At 31.9% G+C, this 22945-nt stretch overlaps 1 protein-coding gene across 3 annotated transcripts in view; it reads right to left on the bottom strand.

Annotated features, from left to right (window-relative positions):
• Window positions 1-22945, bottom strand: part of LOC306658695 (tudor domain-containing protein 3) — a 122931-nt gene that overhangs the window by 59699 nt on the left and 40287 nt on the right. For 2 of the 3 annotated variants that reach the window (XM_079135885.1, XM_079135884.1), the window contains exons 2-4: window positions 19947-20031; window positions 15296-15361; window positions 1209-1369 (exon numbers count right to left, since the gene is read on the bottom strand). In XM_079135885.1, coding sequence (XP_078992011.1) covers window positions 1209-1369; window positions 15296-15361; window positions 19947-20031 — 312 coding nt within the window. Of the gene's footprint in view, window positions 1-1208; window positions 1370-15295; window positions 15362-19946; window positions 20032-22945 lie in introns of those variants that run through there. The other variant, XM_079135886.1, reaches the window with a different exon arrangement.

Genomic DNA, 22945 nt, shown 5'->3' with positions numbered 1-22945 from the left:
TCTTTCAACCTGGCAAAAGTAAGAAATGCTACATTCTTCAGAGTTTACAGGTTAATAATTTCTTAACCTATGCCGTGTGTCTAAATTCGGTCTAAAATCTGAAAACCTTTCAAACATTTAATAATATGCTAAAATTATACTTTATATATTTTATACTTATAAATTAATGTTTTGAATATATAAAATAAAAATAAGCACAATTTTTTTAAAAGGGCCTTTTAACACACTAAGCTATTTAAAAACTAATTTTAAACCATTTGTACACTAATTTTAAAAGGATTTTTCTATAATAGGTCGGCATTATTAGATTTGGAGCAAATATTATACCATACAAAAACCAGAGATAAAATGTTTACTCTTTTATCAATCTTTTGGTAAAGGAAACAAGATAAGAAATCCAGACCGTCACCTAAGTTTGCTCTAAAACAAACAAACATAAAAAAAGCACATATAGAGCCCTATCCCATCTTCTGCCATATATAACAAGCGATAAAATACTCCAAATAGTACCCATAAAGTAGTCTGCCCTAAAAGACAGGCTGAATTAGAAAATCACTCAGAAATAGTTTCACATCATTCACTTTAGAAAAGCACATGAAAATTCACCACATGCTGACAGGAGCAATACCAAATTAATCAGTTAGGTGTTAATATCATTTTTTTTTAAGACAGATGGTTTATAAGATAGTTACTAATAAGAATAAAGAGAGTATACCTGTTTTTAAAAGCTTCAAAAAGTCCATACAGCATATGTCAGATTAAAAATTATTCTGTACATGTTACATGCATGCAATTTTTAGATATCAATGATCTTTCAATAAAGCCATTAAAAATTCTGAGGATCCTAAGCTTACTCATTCTTAGTCTTAACTCCCAACTATTATATACATAGTACCAAGCTATCAGAAAGAAACCATATTACATTTAAGGAAATTCTGTTTGTTCTGATCAATGAATGACCTAAAAGTCTCTGAAAAAATTAAAAAATTAACCTTCATGCAAAAACATCTTAAATTTATTTTTATAATTAACATCAAATCAAGGAATAACTAACAATTTTCTCTACAGAAAAAGCTTATGCAAAGCTCTATAATTTATTCTGAAAAATTATACACTTCAAGAGTTCATTCCTTTTTTTCCAGGTTCTTAAAATCTATTTTGAATAGTACCTTCAAAAACTCTTTAACAAGTTATAAAGTGCCAATCACCTTATTTTTGGCATATAACTAAATTCTACTGCTGTGCAACTTGTATGACCATCAGTCATCTGCAAACGCAGCATCCTTGGTGCAGCCTGAGATTCCTCATTATCCTTTGGTGCAGCAACATTGCGAATTTTTTGAATTTGCAAAACACATGGACCTTCAAGCTGTCAAAACACAAAATTTAAAAAATCATTTTCTAGTTATGGTTGTGTTTTTATTTATAGTATTTCTCTTTTCAATGGTTACATGTTATGATTTATAAAGATAATTTCAATTAAGGTAAAAACTGAAATTATATTACATATATAAATCATATGTATCACACATCTATGTGTGTGTGTGTATATATATATATTTAAGAATTGTTCATCAGGGGATCCTTTTGAACTTATTAAATACTTATTAAATAAAATTTCAAAAGTGTCCCCTGAAGACAATTTTAAAAATTCTGAATTGATTTATTATTCAGCTAGTAACAAGAAAAGAAAACCCTCAGAAAATAAAGCTGTTATTTCTGGATAAAAGATGTACTAATTGATGCTTTTAGTCTTAAGTGCTCTAAATGGTTCATATGCATCATGCTTCTCCCTACCATGTACTTAGGGGACATTCTGGAGATAAAGAACTGGTAGGGTTTTTTTTAGTTACAGATGGATATGATAACTTTATTTATTTATTTATTTACTTATTTACTTATTTATGTGGTGCTGAGGACTGAACCCAGTGCCTCACAGGGGAGCTAAGCAAGTGCTCTACCACTGAGCCACAACCCTAGAACCTGTCAGTTCTTTAAGGGCCATAAACTTTATGGCAGCAGTTCGAAGGAACGATTTCTGTCCAAAGACATCAAGTTTAAAATGTACCCTCTCCTGGTATAAATTAAAAATACAATACCCCAAAGTTTAAACTAAATGAAATTCAAGAGATATGCGCTAACTGGCACAGTGGTGCCTGCCTGTATTCCCATGACTGTGAATTCAAATCCAGCCTCAGCAACTTAGCGAGGTCCTAAGCAACTTAGCAGAACTCTGTCACAAAAAAAAAAAAAAGAAAGAAAAGAAATGAAAAAAGTGTCTCAGTGGTTAAGCACCTCTGGGTTCAATCCCCAGTACCAAAAAAAATAAGTGAGAGTTACAATTATTTCCACGTTTCATTTTTCAAATGGTATTAAATCAAATGTTATATGTGTTGACAATATTGAGAAAAAATGTTCTCTCTCACCAAAGTTCAAAGATAAAAATAAATCAATGGACTAACTAGCTATAAAGTTTTATATAATAAAACGCTTAAGGCAAAGTTGGAAAATGACAGTAAAATCTGCCGTCTGAAAAATAAATTCAACACAAGTTATCATTTCCATATAATAAAATATATCTTTAAATAGTATGACACTTAGTGGAAAGGAGGCTACTGTTTAAAGTCTTTTAAGGAAAATTTATATTTTCAGCAAGAAGAAATTTAAAATGAGTGGCAAACATTTACACTAAATTTCTTGAGCAAATATATCTCCACATTGAAATTTTTCTATTCCATATTTACCAGTATTTTGATTGAAAAGAAACAGTTTTCTTATCAATTTAGAACTAGAGAACATAATTTTAAAGGAGTCTAAATTTTCATCTAATTATTTTGTTACGAAAAAATAATATCTTGCCTTAGATATTTAGAATGGTCCACCAGTCACATGTGGCCATTTACACTTGCATTTAAATTAATTAAAAATAATGGAGTTAAAAATTTATTTACTCAGTTGCACTCACTATATTTCAAGGGTTCTAAAACTAGAGAGCACACAGACTGCGGACATCAATGCAAAATATGCACAACACAATCAGTGATGATCTAGTCTTAGGTGTTTCAAAGCAAGATTCATGCATCGTGGAGGACAGCACTTTCACTCATGTGTTGGAGGGAAACTTTTGCTTCTATTTAATACTTAATAAGAAAGATATTAACCTTTACTAATTTAATATTCAGAGTGAAAAGGTCATCCTCACTCTTAGCACATATGACATGCAGTCAGAGGCATCTTCATGGAATTTTGAGAGTTCTATATCCCATGGGGGTTGACACATTTTCACACTCGTTGGTTTGTGTAATGACAAAAATACCCTTTATTTATGCTCAGTTAAATGGATGTGTGTATATAGTTACTGTTTTACCTTGCTTTAACATTAATGCTTAGATCATGGGTAAGATGCTACAAGAGATTCTGCCAAAGAAATACAAACTGAAGATAACATCAATGGTGCAAATACTTGCTAGGAACAAGACTATTTTGCTGATCTCTTACATCCTGTTGGCCACAAAACCAAACAGCTGGGGAATGACAGGGAGGAATACCTGCCCCCCAATTCATGATGTTTCTAGCAAGCAGTCAGATTACTTGTTTAGTTAATCCAACTCCTGGCCTCTCCATTTTTTTTTATAAACTGAATAGTGGTCCCTCCAAGACAGGTTCACCTGGAACCTGGAAATATACCCTCATTTGGGAAAAGGGTCCTTTCAGGCATAATTAAAGTAATGATCCAGAAATGACAATACACTGGATCTGGATGGGCTCTAAATTCAATGAGAAGTGTCTTTAGAAAATGAAGGGAAACAGTCTACAGCCATACCCCCTGAACGTGCCCGATCTCGTCTGATCTCAGAAAATGAGGGGAAACAAAAAGAGACTCAGAGTATAAAAACCATATGAATATGGAGGTAGAAATTGAAGTTATGCATCTACAAGTCAAGAAGGAAAAAGTGCCTAGAGTTACCAAAAGCTAGGATCATGAAACAGAGTCTCCCTCAGGGTCTTCTAAAAAAAAAAAAAAAAAAACAACCGTGCTGACACTTTGATTTTAGACATCAGACCTCAAAGAAAAGTAAGAGAATAGATTTCCATGATCTTAGGTCACCAAGGTTTGTGGTATTATGTTACAGCAACCTCAGCTAAGGCATCCACTTATGCAACGACTTGTCTGGGAAGAATAAACTGTATAGACTGGGCTCAGTCTCATCCTTCTTCCTCTCTTGGGATCTAGCCAGGGACCCTAAAGAAGTAGGTAATTACTTGACAATATCAACGGGTTGGCAAATTCCAAGTGAGGATATGAGCCTGTAAGTTTTGTGGTTCATTTAATTAGCTCATATTTTCCAAATAAATTTTTGTTAATAACAAAATGGGCATTTTGGTCAACAACTGCCAATCTATTCAAAGGCAAAGTAGAAAAGTAGATATTATTTATTAGATATTCTTGAGAAATCCTCAAATTATGCATAAGCTCTTGATAGTCACTTCTCAATCAGAATCACCAGGCCTTACTATTAGTAGGTTCCACAATTCAAAAATATTAAATGAGTAAACCCATGTGATAAAATAAAAATTTTCATTATTCTTCTTACAATATTCAGTTTACTATACTCTGCAGAAGCACTAGATCTAAATAAAACATAAAGAGCAGAATACAACACTATGAGTTCAAGATCCTAAATCCAAAATCATCTAAAAGCAGTCAAAAAATAGATGAGAATTTAAAAATCTTTGTCCAACTACTATTTAGGGCACCGTCAAAAAAAAGTTATAAATTATAAGTAAAAATAATAATTAAAAAAAGACTAACCAGGGCTGAGGATATAGCTCAGTTGGTAGAGTGCTTGCCTTGCAAGCCCAAGGCCCTGGGTTCAATCCCTAGCACTGCAAAAAAAAAAAAAAAAAAAAAAAAAAAAAAAGACTAACCATTAACAACCCAACATTTTGTTAATGTCTGATTTTCTTTTTTTACACAAATAATAAGAACAAGTACATGAAATTATTCTAAAAAATGTTTAAGGTTAGAGAACTTTATCATTGTATCTCCAGGTAAAAACCTCTAATAAACATATCAAGCATCTGCCAAAAATATTCTCTGAGGCCATTATCTAGGCTTCATTCCTTGTTCTCAGGAGACAAATGAAGCCCTCTGACATCTGAACTTCAAGTGAATACGGAGTATCAAATTTAAATGAATATATTATTAATTTATTAATCATATTAAATAACATTCTTGTGAACCAATCAAACTTTCCAAAGTTTTTATGACACAGAAATAGTTCTTTATAGTTTGATCACACCTACATAGATATTAAAATATATTTATTTCTACGACTCTAGAAACCATTTAAATTTATGTGTTCTATGACATTATGAAAAATCTGTCAGCCATTTCTTTTTGTAATCTTATAAATTCCTTGAGAAACAAATTTCTAACAACAGAAGCATCACATTCTCCGTCAAACTTAGATGATACTGGCACCAAAACAGACATAAAGACCAATACAGAACAGAAGACACAGACAAATCCACATAAATACAGCTATTTCATACCAGACAAGAAACCATAAACATATATTGGAGAAAAGATAACCTCTTCAAAAAATAATGCTGGGAAAACTGGAAATCCATTATGTAATAAAATGAAATTAGACCTCTTTCTCTCAACATGCACAAAACTCAACTCAAAGTAGATCAAAGACCTAGGCATTAGACTAGAGACCCTGTGTTTACTAGAAGAAAAAGTAGGTCTAAATCTCCAACATATTGGTTTGAGAATTGAATTTCTCAACAAGACTCCTAAAGTGCAAGAAGTATAGTCAAGAATCAATAAATGGAACTTTATCAAACTAAAAAGCTTCTTCATAGCAGAGGAAACAATCAGGAACATGTAGAGAGAGTCTACAGAATGAGAGGAAATCTTTGCCACCTGCACCTCAGACAGAGCATTAATCTCCAGGATATATAAAGAACTCAAAAAACTTAACACCAAAACAACAAATAACCTAATCAAGAAATGGGCTAAGGAACTAAACAGATACTTCACAGAAGAAGACATATGATTGGTCAACAAATACATAAAAAAATGTTCAAACCATTAGCAAGTAGAGAAACGAAAGTTAAAAGTACACTGAGATTTCATTTCACTCTAGTCAGAATGGCTATTATCGAGAATACAGTAACAATAAATGTTGGCAAGAATGTGGGGAAAAAGGTACACTCACACATAGCTGGTGAGACTGCAAACTGGTGCAACTAGTCTGGAAAGCAATGGAGATTCCTCAGAAAATCTGGAATGGAACCACCATTTGACTCAGTTATCCCATTCCTTAGTATATACACAAAGGACTTTAAATCAGCATACTATAGTGATGTGGCCACATCAATGTTTATAGCAGCTGAATTCACAATAGCTAAGCTATGGAACCAACCTAGCTGCCCTTCAAAAGATGAATGGATAAAGAAAATGTACTACATATACACAATGGAATATTACTCAGACATAAAGAAGAATGAAATTATGGCATTTGTTGTTAAATAGATGGAACTGGAGACTATCATGCCAAGTAAAATAAGTCAATCCCACAAAACCAAAGGCTGAATGTCCTCTCTGATATGCAAATGCTGACTCACAAAAGGCAGTGGCGGGGGAGGAATGGAGGTTCACTAGATTGCAGGGGCAGGGGATAGGGAAAAGGGAAGGGGGATGGGAATGGAAAAGACAGTAGAATGAACTGGACAAAACTTTCCTATATTCATATATGAATATATGACAAGTGTAACTCCACACCACGCACAAGAAGTATGTGAAGTTATACTCCATGTATGTATATGTCAAAATACATTCTACTGTTACGTACAACTAAAAGGAACAAAATTAAAAAAAAAAAAAATTTAAGGATTGATAATAAAACAACACAAATAAACATTTAGCAATAGAAATGCAGAACTGAGGATAGCAATCTAAATGTCCATAAACTAGTGAACAGAAAGACAACATGTAGTATATTCAGACAACAGAATATTTCTCAGCAATACTTAGGAACCTATTGACATATACTATGTCATAGATTATTCTAAAAAATACTACAGTAAGTGAAAGAAGCCAGATACAACCACTTATTATGTAATTCCATTCACACCAAATGTCAAAAAAGAAAAATTTACAGAGAAAACATGAAAATTGTGTATACATATTAAGAATATAAGATCAATATAGACATAAATTGCCTCTCTATGCACAACTGAAGTATTTTTTTAAAATTAATCATCATTTACAGTAACAAAGATAAAAAGTTACAAGGGAAAAAAAGCTTACATTAAGATGCACATCCTATGTAGGTTCAAAAATTATAAAGCTTTATAGAAAAATTAAATGAAGAGATTATACCCAGGGTTGTGCTGGAGCCATCTCATACTAACTGAGAAAACCTTATGTGCATTTCTTTCCAATTCCAGGTATGATTACAATTTAATTACAATTAAAGTTCCAATAATTTAGGAGATTTGATCATTTGATTCTAAAATTTATATGGGAGGGAATAAAAGAATAGTCTAAGTAATAATAGTGTATTTTATTTTCAACCACAAGGTTAGGGAAAAAAAGATTATTTCAAGCACCATAAAAGATGATTCAAGTGGATCTTATATACACTGCTTAAGGTGATATAAGTTCATGCCCCTGCTTTGCAAAATAATTTGGCATTATTTCATCCATAAAGTTGAATGCTGACTTAACTCTATCATACAGTAATTCAAGTTCTGGTTATATTCCCTAGGGAAAATCTTTTAAATGTGCATCAGGAAACATATAAGTCCAGTCCTAAAAGGCAGTGTCTATTATCAAAAAAAATTAATAATCCAGATAGCCATCAACATAATTAATAAATATGTACTTATTACTTTGCAGTTATATTTACACAGTTTAATATTATAAAGGAGAAAATGAATAAATATATGCAACATAGACATATATTACAGTGATAATATTGAATGACAAACCCAAGTTATAGCAGATAATAACAGGCTATCATTTTTAAAAGCTCCAAAACAAAACAATTTGGTTTTTCAGGAATAATCACATATGCAACCAAAATATTTATAAAAGTCAAAGAGAATCAAACTCAAAATTCACAGCAGTTGTTCCCTGGTGTAGTGTTGTGCTGGGCATGACTAGGATCCTAAGTAGAGTGATTGCAATGTTCCAGTTTTTACATCTGATTTAGGTTTCACAGGTGCTCACTTCATTATCATGCTTCAAGATATAGCTACTTGTATATATTAAACATTTAAAATAATTTACACAATGTTTTAAAATTAAAACACTGAGTTCACTGAAATGTCAGGAAAATTAGAGATCTAGGTCTACAACACATGCAATAGGATACCTCAAAAATAAAAGCATAGTACTGCCACGTGTGGTGGTTTAAGTCTGTAATCCCAATGGCTGGAGAGACTGAGGCAGGAGGATAGCACGTTCAAAGCCAGCCTCAGCAAAAGTGAGGCACTAAGCAACTCAGTGAGACCCTATCTTTAAATAAAATACAAAATAGAGCTGGGGATGTGGCTCAGTGATTGATTGCCCCTGAGTTCGATCTCTGGTACCCCCCCACGAAGAAAAGCACTGAACTGGTTTGATGACAAGGGTAAGCTTAATAAAAACAGTTCTTAGAGGGAGACAAGGGAGTGACTCTCATTTGTAGCATTTGACAATTTCCATGACTAATTTCAATTACCTTGTAGGTATTATTGCACTCTAAACTGGAAAGAGATGCTGACAATCAACATTCATGAACTACAGCAAGCTGGATCCAGCACACTGCAAGCATCTACCACTATGCTTTATATCAGTGATCTCACTGGTCCTGCACACTTACCCTAGCACTGCTGCAACAGATTGAATGCAATTTCAGTCAAAACCCCAAGGTGATATTTTAAGCAACTTATCTAAATGCAGAAAATCTCACTGCAGTTCTACTACGAGACAATCATTCTGCAGTTCCATTTTTTCTGCATTAACTAACCCAAGTCCAGGGCAGTTATACCTGACTGTGCATGGTATACTGCCAAAAGAAGCTAGGGAAAATATCTGCCATTTATCTTCTTCTCTACTACTATCATCACTAAGTTTCTTAAGATGGGAAACTCCTGAAAATACAGGAAAAGGGGCTGGGGATATAGCTCAGTTGGCAGAGTGCTTGCCTAGCATGCACAAGGCACTTGAGTTAATCCCCAGTACCAAAAACAAACAAACAAACAAACCAAAAAAACCCATAGGAAAAGAATTTAAGTGCTAGCAATCAAAATACACTCTACAATGATTTTTCATGTATTATTAAGAGTCCGATTGGTTAAGCCCTATTTTTTATAGTTTATACAATAAAAAGAGCTTTTTGTATCTGCCATTTAATAATACTGGATGAGATTTTTGTGTTTATAGTATATGTGTTTGCACACTATATACATTACAAAAAGTCTTAAGATAGGATGATGTTTGTGTATACAACATATGTATAGGCTAAAATTTTAAATATGCCCCTATAGAGATCTGCCCATATTCCCTGGTTGAAAAAATCATATCTTTATAAACTAATGGTCTAGCAAGGAAAGCAACCTTGTCCCACCACTCACTAAGCTGAAATGGCCGTCCCTTTGTTATGTCCACTTTTAACACAACATTTGTTTCACTTTATTAACATTTTAGATTTTTCAATTTCTCATAAGTTATGTGCTCTAAGAAGACACAGGTTGTCTTCCTGGTCTCTGTATCCCTTTCACTTAGCACAAATGCACATTCAAAAAGTGCTTGACGAATATATATACACGCACACATGTATTTATGTGTAATTTAAAAAGAAGAACATATATATGTGCATATATGCATTTTTAAATTGTAATTTATTTAGCACTTATTATATATATCAGAAAATGTAGTAGGATCTTTACACAAATTAATTTACGTGCAGAAGTATAAAGTACATTAGGATCTTTCAGGTATTTTAAATGAGAACACTGAGGGCAGAGGGTAAATAAATACTTTTCCAGACAGAGGTCACTTAGCTAGGGTGAGCCAGAATCAGAATTCAAATTTGAATCTGGGGTCAGGTACAGTTGTGCACACCTACAATTCCAACATTTCGGGTGGCTGAGGCAGGAGGATCTTAAGTTCAAAGCCAGCCTCAACTATGAGGATGATGCGACTCAGTGGAAAAGCGCACCATTACCAAAAAAAAAAAAAAACAACAACAAACAAACTGGATCTGTCTCACACCAAAGTCTGCTTTCTGTTACACATTCTAAAACTATGATAAAATTTGATATATACTAAAAACAAATATAAATATATAGAGCAACAAGAATATTAATCTTTAAAAATTGATTCTGCTCAAGAAAGGTAAAGAAAATTAAAAGAGAAGGAGGGGCACCTGAATTGGAAACAGAAGAATAACAGTTTGGCTGTAGCAACAAAAGATGATGACTGCATTTTCCACATCTCTAAAGTAAAAGGAAAAGTTTCAATAATTTGCTTTCAGTGTTCTTCTGAAGATTGTATAAAAAATGCATGCAATGATTTAACATGGAACCTAGCACAGAGTAGAATCTTAACAACTGGAAGAGGAAGAAATGGAGGAGAGGGAAGAGGTAGAGGGGGAGTAGATGATTATTTTACTAAAACCAGGGTTCTCCTAGGTAAATTAGGAGCTGGTTTTATCAAAAAAGATCAAGGGAAAAGCAGATCAAAAACAATAGGGATACTGAAAGACCAAGCTTTGTGTAGGTAGTCCCTAAACTTGCTATCAAATATTTTTAAGTGGTATTCACACACAGTAAGAGTGTAACTAGAAAAAATAAAAATAATAAGAGGAAAACTTGGCCAGGTGCAATGGCACAGGCCTATAATCCCAGTGGCTCAGGTGGCTGAGGCAGGAGGATTTTGAGTTCAAAGTCAGCCTCAGCAACACCAAGGTACTAAGTAACTCAGTGAAACCCTGTCTCTAAATAAAATACAAAAAAGGGCTGGGCATGTGGCTCAGTGGTTGAAGTCCCCTGACTTCAATCGCCAGTACCTAACCCCCACCCCAAAAGAGGAAAACTTTCTGAATCATAAACATGATTTGAAAGATTTTATCTGTTAGGAATATTAAAAACATTTAATAAGTGTCTGGTAATTGAGATGGACAACAAAATCTTGAACAGGTTTTTCCAAACTCAGATTCCATTAAAGTAAAAAGTAATAATTTTTACATCAAAATAACATAGCAAATAATTGGGTCTTCTTCACCATTCAAGAGTAATCACCACAAATGAAATACAAGGCAAGTATTGTGACTCTTTCAGCAAAAAATAACACGTCCCAATGTGTCATTTGTCAATTTCAACATCTCTATCATCCCAATGTGTCATTTGTCAATTTCAACATCTCTATCTTTGACCTTTGCTTTTTGCTCAGACAGAATTTTTTAAAAGACACATAGTTTATTTTTCAATTAGTAGAATATCTGCTTAATATAAAATGTTTTATGTAATTTTTATCTCACAGAAATCCCATTAATAATCACTAATAAGCATGTGTAAATAAGCATAAATCAGAATTTTAGTCGTTTTGCTGAAAATAAAAGTACATGTTTCATTTTAATAACTTACCAAAAGTAACACTGATAAAATGTATTATTTAGCACAGACTAAATTAACATATGGGAAACATGAAACAATGTTATTTAAATTAAAACTTGTACTTTCTTCCAATTATTTTTCTGTTTATGTTGGTTATTTATAGTTCTATATAACATCAGAATTCATTTTGGCATAATTATAAAAACATGGAGTACACTTGCTCTAATTCAGTGCCCCCATAATTTTATTCTTCTTTATAACTAATACTCCATTGTGTATATATACATATATAACACATTTTCTTTATTCACTCATCTGTTGAAGAGCACCTAGGTTGGTTGCATAGCTAAGCTATTGTGAATTGTGCTCTTAAAAACACTGATATGGCTATATCCCTACAGTATGGTAATTTCAGATCTTTTGGATATATACTGAGGAGTGGGATAGCTAAGACATATGGTGATTCCACTTCGTTTTGCTGTGCTATTTTTTCCTAAAATATTTAGTGATAACAGCTCTTAAGACTTTATTTTCAAAACCCAGATGACAATGCTGCTCTGAAGGTTCCAGATGTATCTTAGAATAAGAACTGTAAATTCAATATATTCACTGATATGTTAACTGTCTTCTAATTACAGATCTATAATTTTTCTTACCTGATCACAAACCTTTTGGCTCTCCATTCTATTCTCAAATCCCCAAGTGCTAAAAAGTGTCTCCTAAGTCTTATTAATTATAAGAATAACAACACAAAAAGGAAGTAAAATTCTTTAATATTTTTCTCATTCTCTAATTTTAATATTTTGTTGTAATTATTTTCATAGCATTTTAAACCAAGATCTAAATGTTAATTATAAAATATAGGTTAATGTAAAAGAATTTTGTTACCAATCCAAGCATTTGAGTACCTTTGTATATTGCTGTGGAGCCCTACAAGAAAAGGCTGCCAGATCTGTGTTTATTTTTTCTACCTAAATTCTATGACTGACAGGTAAACTCTCCCTGCAACATACTTTTCTTTCATTAAAAATAAATAAATACTTTATATACATATATGAAATAAATAATGGGTGTGTGTGTGTGTGTGTGTGTGTGTGTGTGTGTGTGTGTGTGTGTGTATTACCAAAATTTGGCAGGGTCAAGAGAGAGGCAGATTACTTATTCAACTATTTTATTCACTAAATGTTGAGGTATAGCTTATGCACAGACTCAAAGTTTATTTTAAACTAGAACTGTATGTAACACATGCAATTTAGTGACTGATGATTCTGTATTCAAGTATTTATACCAATGTAGTTACTATCAACAAGGTAAAACACTGGTTACTAAAGCATTTCAATAAAGGCACAAATAAAGCTTTAGTCTTATTTTAGAGACAAATAAGCCAAAGTAATTCAATTCACATAAAAATACATTTCTTTAACATTTACTTTAGCCTAAAAAGGTTTATTTTTATATAATGCATGGAATTTTAACTAATAGCAAACCAAATGAGTAATATCATGTGTAAACTACTTAAAATTTTTATGAAAATTGTTTTTCAAATTATCTTCATTAATACTTTAAGAATTGTATTTGGTGTCAGAAGCAAGTATTGAAAAGAATAGTATAATTACAGAGGAAGAACTCAAAAAGGTACCTAATAATTTTTTTCATGTGAAAAGGGCTTATTTCTTATCTATTCATTCAAGAACAAAATCTGGCAAAGAATATTTTAGATCAGAATGTTTGGTTTTCATTGTTGTTAGCTACATTCAAAGAAAATCTTTAAAGTACTACTATGCAAAACTTTTAGAAGTAAAAACACTCAGAGTAGAGGGAGCAAAGAAGTGTCACCACCAATACCTAGGAAATCACAGCAGAGATGGAGTCTTAGGTTCTCTAGGGACAAGGGGGAAATGGAAAACCAATAATTCAGAAAGCTCCAAAATTTTCTTAAGGAAACTAGTGTAAGGATTTGCAGACATTGCTTTGATGTTACTTGCTGTTTCTACAGAGAATCACTGCACTCATCAGACCTATCTAAGATTATTATCCATCCCAGGGTTCTATAATCCAGTATCTTTCTAAGTATTCTTCCTGGATGAGCAAAACCAACATCTTCTGGAAACTTTATCAAATTCCAATATTCTATTCTATTTCAATGGAAACAGAAATTCAGGCAGGGATAGGGGTGATATGGGGTTCAGGGATCTCTGTTACAGTCAGATCTCAAGGCAATTCTGGTGTAAATGCAGTCTGAGAACTACCACTGTAACCCAAAAAGAAATGTAAAGAAACTGGAAAAGGCTCAAAAAGTACAATGAAGTTGACAAATAGCTTGAAATAAGAATCAACAAAGGATGGTTTTAGCAAAAAAAAACTTGCATCAATCACATATATGAGTCTCCAAGTCTCTGAAGAATTATTCACAAAAGATGGTAACCAGATAATCACAATTTCCTCTGAGGGAATACAAAGATTACGGAATTCAAGTTGCAGTATAAGAAACTTGGGTTTAATATAAATAAAGCTTTCTCCGAGAGTGTTATTAAATATTAAAATGAATTTCTGAAGGAAGATGTAGAATCCTCTTCTCTGAGGGTTGTTAACAGGTTAGTGATCTGTCAATCTGTTAAATTGTTAACAGATTAGTGATCTTCTCTAACAGTCCTTACCATGTACTACAAAAATGGATTAATATTTAGGAAACACAAAAATATTGTTATAATAGAGAACTTTTATCCAAAATTTAAAATATCAAAAATACATAGTTACTTTAAATATCTGAGTGCTAAGAAATAAGAATATGCATCCAAAAACACAATATAGTCTATTAAAATATTTAAGTCATAGGCAATAATGTTCCTTTAATAGCTCAAAAGGTGACAAGCACACATCAAATTCTTGATTAACGAAATTTACATATATTTACCAATAAAGAGAAAAAACCCAAGATGCGTGAATAGGAAATAAAAGACTACTGACACATCTCTCAGAGACATATTCTCATATTTAAAAAAGAGATCACTGAGCCAGACATGGTGGTACATGCCTATAATCCCAGTTACTTGGAAGACTAAGGCGATAGGGTTGCAAGTTCAAGGCCAGCCTCAGCAACTTAGCAAGAGCCTGTCTCAAAAGAATAAGGATTGGAGTGGTAAAGTGCTTGCCTAACATGCGTGAGGCCCTGGATTCAATTCCCAGTGCAATCAAAAAAAAAAAAAAAAAAAAAAAAAATCACAGAAAAAGTTCATAATATGAATGTATGTAATACAAAACTATAGCAAAAACCAAAAGCATATCTTTGCCAAATTGCTACTAATATTCTCTCATAATCTTATACTTTTATTAAGGTAAATAAAATTAAAAGGTAACTAAAATAAGAAGGTAGAAAAAGGTCTTTGTTCTGAGTTCCAATAACCTGTGGTAAGTCTCATATGAGTAAGCATGCCATATTTATAATTCCTGAAACAAAAGAGTATTTAAAAAAATTTTTTGAACGATTTTTAGTCACTAAAATTTAAGTTTTAATCACTTTCATAGTGTACAGGAAGTCACTATAATGATGATTTTGTGACCTGTTTCATTTCCAAAACATTTTGCAATTGGAGTTTTTTGAAAAAATAGTCTATTAATTTAGTAGATGTTCTTATTCATTGTATTTAGCAAAATTCAGGAAGTTAACAATTTGCTTTACCTTTTCTACCTTTCCACCATTGATGTCACCTGGAAGGAATTTCTTGCCAATTGTTCTCAGATCTGTCTAAAATAAAAATATTATTATTAAAACAGAATTATATAAAAAGTAAATCTAAATCTAATTGTATGAACAAAATATGAAATTACTTAAGGTTTGTGGAACAAAGAATTTTTAAATTTCTTTATATTCATGAAATATGATAACTTGTACATTACTATTTACTGCACTGACATACATTAAACCACTTATGTATGGGACTTTGGTATCTGAAAAAGATTGATTTTATGTGTGAATCTCATAATAAGTTAATCAGTCTTTTCAGATAATACAGCCTCATATGTAAGTTATTTAACATGTGTCTGTACAATGAATAGTAACATATCCTTATATTTCCATAGGTAATCTTTTAACTTACTATCCTCTATTAAAATATCAAATTTGATTTTATGTAAATTACAGTCTTACTAAAAACAATGCCTCGATTCAAAATCAGATGACAGCTTTCAAATACATGAATATTATATTTCAAACAAATGAAGCCCACATAACCTTGATATGCAGAGACATGAAAACATGGCTACAATCCATATCCTAACAAAGCAACATAACATTCAAATATACCATGGAACAATACCACTGGAATAGCAAAGAAGTAAGACCTCTCTGAAATAAGAAATTATTTCATCTACTTACACAAATTACAGAAATAAGTGAGAAACAAACAACTGACTACATGAAAATGCAGATGTATAACTCCACAAATCACAGCAAAACAAAAAGGCATATATAAGGACTAACACAGCATGACTTATAGCATTTCTAACAAAAAAGAAAAACTCCAACTATATAGTCTATATAAAGAAAAGAATTCTTAAGGCTCATGTCCTCTTGAATAAGTGAAAACTGAAAGGGCAGGCAAAATATTTGTTCAGAGCAAAACTATCCATACTTATGAGAAAGGTCCAATTATTTAAGCTGAGAAACTACCTTGATGTCTGAAATGGTGCAATTAGAGTAATATCTAAAATTGTATTATTTTGTTATTCCTTAAAATGATACATAGTAGCTTTTCATCACCTTATGAATAAAATAAAATACACAAATACATTTAATCACATAAATTATAAGGGAAAATTTTTATTACACTTAAGAAAACAAAATTATTACAATTACTGTGATATGATATGAATATATATATGGAGGTAGGAGTCTTCTTTTTGTTCCCACAATAATATCACCCTTTTACAAATGTTTGCAAGTAGTCAATCAGCTTAAGAAATAAGCATGTAAATTATACAACTCCACAGATTTTTTCCAGTCTTTTACTAACAGGACTCATAATTTATTTCACAATATAATGCATGGGTCACCCCTATACTAAAACTCACCAAAGGGAACTGCCAGGCAAACCAACTCCCAAATACAAACACTTATGCAACAACGTTTTAGGTTTGATTCTTTTTGTAGACTCAGTTCAGTAATAGCTGAACTGAGTTCAAGTGGACCTCAAATTGCATGCCTTTTCATTTCCCAAATACTTGAGTAAAAATACTTTCTTATCCTAGTGTTCCCTTCATTAAGACAATTTTGAAGATTAAATGTTAACAAACATGAATGACTTGCAGAGAGAAAGTACCTGAACATTCTATAACCATTAAGTCAATAAAACAGTCCCAAAATCTTACACATTATTTTAAATTGAAAGATAGAAATGTTCAAAACTGAATATCAAACAAATTTTATTAACAGAAATATAAAAATTTTATGATATACTACAGTTTCTCATTTCTGGTTTTTACCAAAATTAAGAAATTTAATTCAAACTAAAGTGAAGAATAAAGTAAAAGTTAGTGGACACTAGACAAAAATCCTGAACTTTGATTCATCACAACTATAATTAACTAATCAGATGACCTTGGACACTGTCACTAATTTTGTAAACCCAGTTAATTTGTTCATAAAATGGAAAAAATACCACCAACTCTATTTCACAAAGCAAAAACAAAACAATACATTCAAAGTTCATATAACTCTTAAGGTACTACACACACATATATATATGGCATGTTATTTCAGAATGCTTTTAGCAATATGAAAATGACATTCTAAACCTATAAAGAACATAAGTTCAAAGTCAATTTAGAAGTACAATAAAAGCAATTTTTTTATTGAACACTTCATTATATCAGAATTGCTAAAATAATGGTTGTGTCCCAGAATACTTTTATCATCATACATAAAAAATAATGCAACGATACTTACTTGAAAAAAAATTTTGTTGAAAAACTTAATTAAAAAGAAAAAAAATAAGTAAAAATTTTTTGAGATTTCAAAGTATCTACCCACATATACCCACATATTGCTGCTGTCTATCCAAGTAAATTTAAGATATGTGCAAATGACATAACTTTACTATGTACAAACATGAATACACCACAGTGAAACTCCACATCATGTACAACCACAAGAATGGGATCTTAATTAGAAGAAGTTATACTCCATGTATGTCAAAATATACCCTATTATGTTTGTATATCTAAAAAGAGCATATTTTTTAAAAATCTCAAGAGGAATACAACTATAACTGACTTCAATTTTTACTAATAGTGCTTAGTAATTTAAGACTGCTATCACATTATTTTTCTGAATAATTCACACAATTTGAGTCAAAACCATATGTGGGACTTCAATGTCATTTGTTAATATTCTCTAGTTTACAGAGGAAAAACAAACAAACCTAAGAACCCTCCTTTCCAATACCTCCTTTTCAAAGAGTCATACAACAGATTTGAGGGATCTATCTTTAGAAAGGCCTGCTTAACCCACCTTAGGCTGGCATCTGGGAATTTTGCACTTGAATCATTTCCTCAGATATGGTGCACAGCCTAGCCTACTGGTGTAAAACAATGTGAACTGCTGTTTTGCAGGGTGGGACAGAAGACCAGAGTCTAGAATTGGGGTGCATGCTGGGCAGAGGGTATCTTTGCAAGCACCCAATAAAAGCTTTGGGGCACCAACCTTTAATGGACCTCCCTGGGCAGAAACATTGTATACATATTATTCTACTGTTCACTGCTAGATAAAGCAACACATTTACTGAGTCCTCCACAGGAACAAGACACAACAGGAAAGAGACTACACATCTATGAAATATATATAAAATAATAATCAATAAGACAAGTTTTTCTCAACCAGTGGTTAATATTCGATAATCTTTTGAAAGTTAAAAAATATATTCAACAGGATATTGTAAATGCCTGAAATTTATTAAAAGGTGAAAAAACTTAAAAAGATGATTTGTCTGGTATAGGCTTCATTCCAATTAAAAGATTTTTATTGTTTGTCTATTACTATGTTGTGTAACAGCTTTGGACTGAAGTATCTGACTACATGTTTCAAAGAAAATGATGAAGATAAATTAATTCTATCAGATAATGATAATTATTAACTTCTATGTATATAACAAACACTTGATATTAATTTAAATTCATACCAATTATAGACAGTTCACTGCTATTTACCCAAGTATATAAATAAGACAAAGAACAGCAGAATGTCATAAAATCACTTTCCTAGCATCTTTAGAAAGCTATTTTTAAATAAGAAATAAAGCTCTTCACAACATCTTTAAAAGTAGAATTCACTAGTTTGAGTGCAAGTCAAAGAAAGTTAAAGCATCTAGGGAATATTATCATTTTAATCACAGATATGTATAATTCCTAATTAATGATTACTATTTAAAAAGTCACTTGTTTATTAAAAATCCAAATACTCCGTTTAAAAACAAAAAGAATTAACCTTACTAAATAAAATTCAAAGAAACTATTAAAAAATGACAGAGTTCAGAACATGACTTTTATGTTTAAGCCCAAATTTAATTCCACAATTTAAATTTAAGTGATTTCAAAACAAAAAGTTGCAGTTATACATTTATTTAGATTTCAAGTGTTCTTAGTATTCACTGTTTTTGCTCTCCATTATCAACTGTGCTGTGATACCCATAGATCTATACGAATTTCACTCATCATATGTTAACAAAATGAAATTGTGATTGTTAATAGATTGTTTATTGTAAGGCAACATGAAGAAACTACCAGAAGGGTAACTGAAGATTTGAAAAAGAACATTCATTTACTATTAAAATCAAACAATATTTAAAATTCTCAGAGAAAAAGCCAATCTAATTATGGAAAAGGTATACCTACATAGGTAAATGGGAAAAGAGAGCTGGAAAGAAAAATACACTGACACACTAAAACACTAACAGTAATTACAATAGGTTTAGTTTTTTTGTTTTGCTTTTCAGTATTTTCTATAATGTTCCACAAATATTTTAAATCAGTAAAAGTTATTTTAAAACAATAAACACAACTGTCAAAATGCCATGCAAACTAATATGAAAATGTATTTTAATGAGTGATAAGTTTTTATACAGCTACTGAAAATGTTATGGAATTCTATAAATAATACCATGTTTAAAAAAAAAAAAAGGAAGAACCTTTTTTTTTTCTTTTCATTGGATTCTATATAATAGATGTAAAAGGAAATGAAAGGTATTCTCCCTATTATTTATCATAAAATCTAGTTCACTTTTTCATAATATAACTTTCAGATTTAAAATGTTTATAAGTTAATAAACATAACCTACATTGAGAGCAATCAGGATGATGTCATTTATATTGACTTTGTCAGGAGAACTTGTGCAAGCTTCAATGCCTTCATCTGAAAGATACCTGTTAAAATAAAATAAATAGCTTAATATTATCTAAAATCAAAATTAACCAAAATTATTTTAAGATTACATGTAATTTTATTCTCTACTATAAAATACTTTTATTACAAATACTAAAAACATTCTGCTTACAGATCTTTTTGCCCTCAAAGGAATATTATATCATTAAAAATACCTTCCCCTACAAACTTTAAAAAGGGAAAGTCTAGCTAATAATAATTCTGAAAGCAGAAGCTGTACTGGGGTAGAAATTTGAGTAAATTTAAGAAAAATATCATATGATTTCTTTCAAGTAATGGCTATGTAAAGTTTCTTGAATATAACAACTTATAAAATGTGACTCAATCTCAATTTCAAGTTTCACAAGTTCTTCCTAGTTTACCCTTCATATTTTGAAACCTTATAGATTTATTCTAAAATTATCAAAAAACCAGATAACTACTCCACAGATTTCTCTAACATATTAGTGATCTGTTAGTAAATACTGAACTATTTTCACAAAAGGACAGAACCTAAATTAACCAGAATTTGGGATTTACAAATTAATGTTTTTGTTTTATAAACATTTAAAACTTCAGTATTAACAATGAATTAAAAAAGCGACAAAAGTAAATATCAAAATCTGCTTCAAGGTACACCAAGAATGTGGTAAATGAAAATATAAAACAAGAATCACTGTGATCTTTAATTGTGGTTATCAGGAAGGAAAGGAACTGAAAATTGCATCAGGCAGAAAAGACTTGGTCCCTGTGCACACCTACCAGATGGAATTCAAGGGAAGAAAATTATAATCAGTTTCTATGAAACAACTTAGAGTAAGTAAAACCCAAGGGTATGAACCTTAAAGAAGAAACAGACCCCAGGGGAGCTCTTGTCCAATAAAACATCCTGCAAAACCACACATTTCTCCCTTTAGCAAATATTTTGTGTAACAGTAACATTATAAAACCCCTCATTACTATTTTGAACTATAAAAGTACACCTAAGTACATTTTATTGATAAGGATGGCACTAAAGAACTTAATTTTCACACTAATTATACCTTCAAGTAATGCAATTTTAAATTTCCAGTGTTTATAGATCCTGAAAAATTTTTTATAAAGGTACCTTTAGAAAATACTCCCTTTTTCACAAATAGCAGATGTTAAAATTCTGTCTTAAGAGTCACTTAAATGGCAATCATGATCAACTTCTTTAACGTCAGAAAAAAGAGTTGAGGAGTGAGTAAACCTTTTTCCTATTACAGAGAATGAATTCAGCAAGAAGGATTTCAGAGCCCAAGTGCCACTAACTACAACTGTCTTTACTTCATCTTCAAAAGTCACTAGGCATACAAAACAAACTTGTGCAAATCACAGTTCAAGAATCTCAATCAAGTTGGGCTATATGGGCTAAGGAAATGAACAGACACTTCACAGAAGAAGATCTACAAACAACCAACAGATATATGAAAAAATTTTCAACATCTCTAGTAATAAGAGAAATGCAAATCAAAACTACCCTAAGATTTCATCTCACCCCAATTAGAATGGTGATTATCAAGAACATAAGCAACAATAGGTGTTGGCGAGGATGTGGGGAAAAAGGTACACTCATACATTGCTGGTGGGGTTGCAAATTAGTGCAGCCACTCTGGAAAGCAGTATGGAGATTCCTCAGAAAGCTTGGAATGGAACCACCTTTTGACCCAGTTATCCCACTCCTTGGCCTATACCCAAAGGACTTAAAATCAGCATACTACAGAGATGCAGCCACATCAATGTTCATAGCTGCTCAGTTCACTATAGCCAGATTGTGGAACCAACCTAGATGCCCTTCAGTTGATGAATGGATAAAGAAACTGTGGCATATATATACGATGGAATATTACTCTGCCATGAAGAATGACAAAATTATGGCATTTGCAGGCAAATGGATGAAATTGGAGGATATCATGCTAAGTGAGATAAGCCAATCTCAAAAAACTAAAGGACAAATGATCTCACTGATAAGCAGATGAGGACATATAAGGGGGGGGTAGGAGGAGTTAGTGTTAGGGTTAGGGTTAGGTTTAGGGTTAGGGATAAGGAGGGTGGTAAGAATGGAGGAAGAAAGGACTGTATAGAGGGAAAAGAGGGGTGCGAGGGGAGGGGGGGAGGGAAAAAAATAACAGAATGAATCAAACAACACTGTCCTATGTAAATTTATGATTTTTAATTTAAATTAAAAAAAAGAAAGAAAATGCAAATTTACAATATAACAACAACAAAAATCTCAATCAGCATAAAACAAATACTATAAGCTCATTTATTAATTCCAGAAAATGGATCTCCATTACCACAAGGGGGAAAAGAAAAAACCCAACCAATTTTCCTTTGATCCATTCATCTGAATAGCAGGTAAAAATTCTTGAATCTTATTCACTGGACCTGCCATATACAAAACAAAAAGACCAAGCTGGTCACAGTGGTGCTGTGGCTGAGGTTCGCAAGTTTAAGGCCAGCCTTAGCAACTTAGTAAGGCCCTTAGCAACCTGGTGAGACCTTATATCAATATAAAAAATAAAAGGGCTGGGGATGTGGCTTGGTGGTAAAGCATATATGGGCTCAATCACTAGTACCACAAAATAAAAATAAAAATAAATGAAAGCAGTTCACTGAAGAGAAAACTTTCATATTAAAGAAAAAAAGAAAACAAAGAGGCCAAGAAAATTACAAATACAGGCCCTAGTTGAAATAAGCAGCCACAGTACAGTTTCAGTTGAAAGTCTCTATAAGAACAGGTAAGGGAGTTATTGTCAGATCTGATTTTCAGCTTTACGTTTTTGTAAAGGCAATATACAGGCCAAACAAAACAGGTTTCAGCCTGCATGTGGCACACACACTCTGCTTACTAAACCTGTTTATCAACTAATTTGCTCTTTTCACTTCTAAATT

Source organism: Sciurus vulgaris (genome assembly GCF_902686455.1).
Source record: "Sciurus vulgaris genome assembly, chromosome: 4".
In the NCBI taxonomy this organism is placed as follows: Eukaryota; Metazoa; Chordata; class Mammalia; order Rodentia; family Sciuridae; genus Sciurus; species Sciurus vulgaris.
Note: the sequence above shows the minus strand (reverse complement) of the source record. Positions and strands in the feature narration are given on the sequence as shown.